Below are 6,565 nucleotides of genomic sequence, written 5' to 3'. Positions count from 1 at the left end.
AATGTGTCACTACGCACGACTGAAATTGTATGTTCATAACCGTAGCAACAGACCCCAGATGAGCCCAGACGCTCTGCGGCTCTTGTTTTACTTACCTCTGCCTTGATGACGTGCCTACCTTGACACGTGTCTTAATTCCACCACATGTCGTTGACATTTTTCTCCTGTTCGTTTTTAGATCTCCTGTCTATTTCCATATTACAGCCGAAAAGTTTTTGTTGGTATTATGAGTTCCTGTTAACATGCACGAAACAGTACTGTTGCTGTTCTGTGTTTTGACACTTTGTAAAGGTTACAGTCTGATTTCTGCTATTGTTTTGATTTCTGAGTTTGTTATTGGGACAGTTAAGCATAAGTGGGAAAATTTTATCAGTTGATCTAAGATGAGCGAGTTTTATCTGGCAGTGATGTATTTCCGCAGATGGAGAGCAGGATGAGAATGAAGAGGAGGAGGAGGATGATGAGAATGAGCTGGACAAGGAGATGGGAGACCTCGATTCAGCCGACGCTGACAAGCTAGATGAGCAGATCTGGGGAAGCGATGATGAAGATGAGGAAGAGGAGGAGAAGAAGGACAAGGTATAGCAGTATATAGCACATAGTATATAGTATATAGTATATGGCATATAGCATATAGTATATAGTATATAGCATATAGCATATATAGTATATAGCATATAGCATATAGGTATAGTATATAGTATATAGCATATAGCATATAGCATATAGCATATAGGTATAGCATATAGCATATATTTTATAACAGGACGCGAAATTAGCACCGGCCCACCGACATGCTAGTAAATTATTTGGAGGGTCAGTAACATTAGCGAAACACTTGCCTTTTGAGCCGGTGGTTCCAGCCGTGTTAGCGAGTACCTACACTTATATTTATAGCATTTATGAGGAATCAGACAGCCTACATCAATGTTTTAGCTGAAGGATATCATGTTATAATTTCTCAACATTTTACGGGTTTAGCCTCTACATAGTCTCACAGTTTCACACAGCAGTAAGTCACATTAGCAACGCTGCTCTCGTGTTTCAGAGCGAGGAGAAGGGCGCCGGTGACGGGAAGCGCAGTGCGCCGGAGCTTGTCGCGAAGGAAGACGACCTTGAAAAGGATGAAGAGAACGGCGGAGAGGAGGAGGAGAAGGATAAGAATGAGCAAGAGGAGCAGGCCATCGATGAGGTGAGTGCCGCGCGGGTGCTGAAGATAAATACTCGTAGCAGTGACGGTAGTAACGTGACGCAAAGACTTGATAGTATCATTGACGTATATAAAAGATTTGGTAGTGTCATTGACGTATATAGAGGACTTGGTAGTGTCATTGACGTATATATAAGACTTGGGAGTGTCATTGACGTATATATAAGACTTGGTAGCATCATTGACATATGTAAGACTCTGTAGCATCAGTGACATATATAAAGGACTTGGTAGTGTTATTAATGTATATAAAAGACTTGGTAGTATCAATGACATATATAATAGACTCGGTATAGTATCATTGATGCATATATAAAAGACTTGGTAGTATCAAAGCTTACATAGTATTATTAACAGTTGCTTCTCAGTGTATCCTATCGATCACACTCCGCACTCAGCATCAGTTCATGTTTGCACGTTTGCCGCTCTTGCCACCAGGGGGAGTACGAGGGCGAGGACATTGACCCTCACCATGGCGACCAGGAACCGCAGCCGGAACCTGAAGGCCTCGACCTTCCCGACGACCTTGAGCTCGACAGAGAGGAGAAGGAGGGGAAGGAGGAGGAGGAGGGCGAGGAGGAAAATCCGTACGACATTGACAAGGCGGCAGAGGAGGAGGAAGAGGAAGGCAAGGCGGCAGAGTCTGAAGACAAACCCGGTGATGAGGGTGAGGAGAAGGAACGTCCGGAAGAGGAACACGCAGAAGATAAAGAGGATGAACATAAGGTCTGCAATGTATTTGCATATTATTCATTTTAGTTAAAAAATATAATAGTAAAATGGGATATACACACATATATTTATATATATTAAAGTGCAAAAAATAAAAAATAAAATTGTAAAAATTTACTTAATAAATAAAAATACCGTGCAATGTTAACATTTCTTCTGCAATCAAGAGCAACCGAACAATATTTCGACGGCCGTCAATTTCACTCTGTTACGTATCGTTTTTCAGGACGAAAACGACAAGCGAAAAGAAGAAACCGCGGCGCCCACAGAGACCGAAGACGAGGAAGAGAAAGGAGAGAACAACGAGCAACCCGGCCTGAATCCCGAGGAGGAAGAGGAGAAGGTGGACGACGATGAGGAGGAGAAGCAGAGATCGCTCGAGATGAAGCCAGACGAGAAGCAGACGGAGGAATCTCAGGCAGTTGAGGAGGAAGCGAGGAGCCGGGCCGCCGCGCAGGCGACGATGACGGAGGAAGAGAGGAAGCAGGGGGAGGAGGCGATGGAGAGCGAGACTCAGGCTCCCGACCAGGAGGAGGTAGGTGTCGGGGGAGGAGCTAGGTGTAGGGGAAGGAGGCGATGGAGAGCGAGACTCAGGCTCCCGACCAGGAGGAGGTAGGTGTCAGGGGAGGAGGAGGTATCTATCGGGGTAGGAGGCGATGCATAGCGAGTCCCAGGCTCCCGACCAGGAGGAGGTAGATGTCAGGGGGAGGAGGTAGGTGTAGGGGGAGGAGGTGATGGAGAGCGAGCCTCAGGCTCCCGACCAGGAGGAGGTAGGTGTCGGGGGGAGGGGGTACGTGTTCAGAGTGCCTTCGTTTCCCTCTTGGATGATGTCGTGTCATTTATCATCTCACGCGACCATTGTCTCGTGCAAAAAAGCAACACTTCCGATCTTTTCTCTCCCGCAGAAGGAAGGCGTGGGCATTGCGGAAACCGACCGCCGGCAGGAGGGGCACACTAGCGCCACCTGTAGTGCGCAGCAGGAGCAGCAGCGGGCGGGCAGCGAGCGACAGAAGCAGGGAAGGAAGCCGGGGAAGGCCGATAGCGAGAGGAGTCTCGGCACGACCGAGGAGGAGCCGGTCCACAGGAGGCTAAAGACGACGGAGGAGATGGGCAGGCGGGAGCGAGAGGTACGGCGGCCATCTCTCGTCGTCGCGATGCTCTAGAGTTGTATTCGTCGTCGTGCTAAACGTTCAGTAACATCAGAAACACTTACGGATACTCAGTCAAAATTAGTCTTTCGATTGCTAACATGGCTTGATTGTTTTCAACAAAGTCCTGTAAGCTAACTGTAGTGGAATCACACATATGATGCCCAGGGGCCCGTTGTCAGAAACAAAATTTGGCTTAACATTAGCATTAACTCTACGATGTTTCTGACAATATGGCCCCCAGGTTTCTTCTTGCAGTGTAGATACGCAAATAGCCGTTCATCGCTCGTTTCACAGCTGTTTTAACTTGCGATCGTGCAGGAGCAGTCGGCCGAGGCGGAGAAGAGAACTAGCGACCTCTATCAGCACATAAAGGAAGCAAAGTCGTACGACGCGCAGACACTAGATGCCGCCACCCAGGAGCAGACGGAGCAGCAAGCTGTGCCGAATCTGGATGAGGAAGAGGCAGACCCAGCCGAGGAAGGAGAGGAGGCGAAATCAGATGAGGACAAGGACAAAGAAGTGGGCATCTCTAGCATAACTCACATTAATTCACAAAATAATAATAATTATAGTGATGATGATGATGATGATGATGATGATGATGATGATGATGATGATGATGATAATAATAATAATGTTATTATTACAATTGCTAATAATAATAACAATAATAATTATGTAATAAATACAATAATTATAATACAATAATTATAATACAATAAGTAATCATAATAAATGTGATAATTCAGCAGTGGGTCTTTCTTCAATTTTCATAAGCCGCTGACGTATATTCTCTTCTGGCGGCGGGTACCGACGATTTAAGGAAATTAATGCATGAATTTATACATTAATGTGACGACCTATTCTCTGACTCTGGTAGAACGAGATGGAGGTAGACAGCGCAGCACCGGCCAGACTGAGTGGAGCCAAGCCGGATCCGAGCCAGGAGAAGCAGACGACAGAGGAAGCAGAGGAGGGGGAGGAACAGCAAGCAGTGCAGGTTGAAGGGGAGAAGGTGGAGACGACGTGGATCGAGAGAAATTCAGAGTCAACTATCCACACGGGTACGCAAATATTTGCAGTTAGCAGACAACTGAGTATAAACTTCTGAACATGAGTGGTGCCAAGTGCAAACTCAACCATGGCAAATTGCAGACAAAAGATTATGTGCTGGTTCCCTGAGCAGTAAGATCACATTCACATAGCATGTGAGCACCTCAAATTAAGTTTTTAGGTGAACATTCCCAGGTTTTGAAATCAACTCCTCCATCATACAAATATACAATTATCGGGAGTAAAATAATTACATGTGTTAATAACACACGCTCTACTAATGTGCTATTATTTATTTTACTACTGCAATTATGCATGTCTGTGCACACATGTGTCTGCATGTGTTCACGTTCAGGTGTTTATATTATTTCGTTGCGTGGTGGCAGATCTTGAGAGGCTTGAGCTGGGATCGCAGCAGGGTGTGTTGGAGGACCTGGAAAAGCTGAGAGTGGAGCTGGAACAGCAGCTGTCCACGTGGAGTCACGTGAGCCCCACGGAGGAGGTACGCGAGCAGACGCCGCCATCAGATGGCAGCATATATGCTATCTTCTTCTTTTTACACACAACTTATCGGGAAACATAATAAAAGTGTTAAAAACACATTTATTGTGTATTTCTGAACTCATGTTGGGCAGGACGATCTCTTTTCGTGTTTTCTCTTCACTTGATGTTCAGTCTGGTTTGTCGTCAGAGTTTTTCTAAATCTTTCCTCTTCTTGTCGCAGGTGCAGGTGGCAGCACAGGAGGCCTGGCACAAGTACGACGCCCTCACCGGCGACCTCTCTAGGGAGCTGTGCGAACAACTGCGACTTGTACTTGAACCGACGCAAGCATCGAAATTAAGGTACTGAACTGCACTTATTGCATGGCTAAAATTAACATAATTGAACAAAAATCATTGGCCATTATTTTATTTATTTATTTAATTTGAAAGGGATATAATGGGAAATAAGTATTTATTATTATTTACGTCTCATATGGAATGTGATTCTACTGGGTTACTCACACGAGCTTTGGCGAAAATGGTTGGGGCCACATTATAGTGAAGGACAACTATTTGTTGTTGATGATATTCTAATCAAGCTTACTGCATTACTGTCGCTTTTCTTGAAAATTCTGCTCTTTGTGTAGTGCTTGTGTCTTATAGTAACAAAGGTGCTCGCATGGAGCGGGAGTAAGTGATATACAGATAGGTCCTGTTTTACGATGGTCCATTTTACACCTTTTAAGTTGCCTAAAAAATTGAAAATAACAACAAAAAATCGCAACTCAGTAACACATGGCAGCAACGCCTGTGAGTCCAAACATGCAATATGCGCTTCTTTTGTTTTTCGTGGTGCATTTTGGGTGGAATGATAGCATTTAATTGCATTATAATTTGGTCTTGTTTTACGACTTTTCATTTTACGACCCTGTTTTACTGGAATCTAACCCTGTCGTAGAACGGGACCTACCTGTGCTTATGATGGTTTGAATCGGCATTTCTTGCCTCGTGCTTCAGGGGAGACTTCCGGACCGGGAAGCGTCTGAACATGCGCAAGGTGATCCCGTACATCGCCAGCCAGTTCCGCAAGGACAAGATCTGGCTGCGTCGCACGAAACCCAGCAAGCGCACCTACCAGGTGATGCTGGCCGTCGATGACTCATCCAGCATGGCCGACAACCACTCCAAGCAGGTGAGAGCGTGGTGCAGAAGCACGGGGGACGAAGGGGCGCATATTTATATTAAAAAATTTAAATTTATTATTTATTCATAACACGTTTAATTATTAGTAATATAATTTTTGCATTTATTATTTTATTATATTTTTTTATTATTTACTTTTACTTTCTTTAGTATGGGCAATTTGTTGTAACAGTATATGTTCTTTGAAGTTGTAGTCGGTTTATTGCTCTAACTTTTTGCGTTGCTGATGTATGATACTTTGTGTCGTCATAGTTGGCATTTGAGTCGCTGGCGGTGATCTCTAACGCCCTCACGTGGCTGGAAGTCGGCGAACTCGGCGTCTGCAGCTTTGGCGAGAACGTTCAGTTGTTGCATCCGTTTCACGAGCAGTTCACCGACCAATCGGGAGCCAGCGTCATGCAGCAGTTTTCGTTTGAGCAGAAGAAGACGAATATCGCCCACCTTCTTGACTATGCAACGGGTGAGTCAGGTTACCACGGTGACCAGGCTAACTCGCCTGGTTAGAATTACTTTTACCGCATCTTTTCTTTGCTGTAACGTTTCTCTTGCTTGTTTCCCTGTGCATAATAATAATGAAGGTTTTTGCTGTGAAAAGCTTTACTATAAGTGGCTGTCCACGTACTTTACAAAAGATGCCACAATGGAATCATTAAGTTTTGTTATATATATGGGATGAATCAGGCCGGATAGGTGATCATTTTCTTAAACAAGTTAGTAAATTACTAGATATCAG

The 6,565-nt window shown here is 44.7% G+C and overlaps 1 protein-coding gene across 1 annotated transcript in view; it reads left to right on the top strand.

The window, feature by feature from the left end:
• LOC106812950 (midasin-like) overlaps nt 1-6,565 on the top strand; it is a gene marked incomplete in the record, with an annotated part of 69,029 nt that overhangs the window by 60,417 nt on the left and 2,047 nt on the right. Inside the window, 11 exon segments of the mRNA XM_014816967.1 lie at nt 422-579; nt 1,049-1,192; nt 1,649-1,936; nt 2,169-2,477; nt 2,848-3,069; nt 3,412-3,612; nt 3,974-4,157; nt 4,533-4,648; nt 4,871-4,989; nt 5,647-5,821; nt 6,085-6,292. Of these exon segments, the coding sequence (XP_014672453.1) occupies nt 422-579; nt 1,049-1,192; nt 1,649-1,936; nt 2,169-2,477; nt 2,848-3,069; nt 3,412-3,612; nt 3,974-4,157; nt 4,533-4,648; nt 4,871-4,989; nt 5,647-5,821; nt 6,085-6,292 (2,124 nt within the window).

Source organism: Priapulus caudatus, unplaced genomic scaffold (assembly GCF_000485595.1).
Source record: "Priapulus caudatus unplaced genomic scaffold, Priapulus_caudatus-5.0.1 Scaffold705, whole genome shotgun sequence".
In the NCBI taxonomy this organism is placed as follows: domain Eukaryota; kingdom Metazoa; phylum Priapulida; class Priapulimorpha; order Priapulimorphida; family Priapulidae; genus Priapulus; species Priapulus caudatus.
The sequence above is the reverse complement of the archived record's forward strand: the minus strand, read 5'-3'. Positions and strand labels throughout refer to the sequence as shown.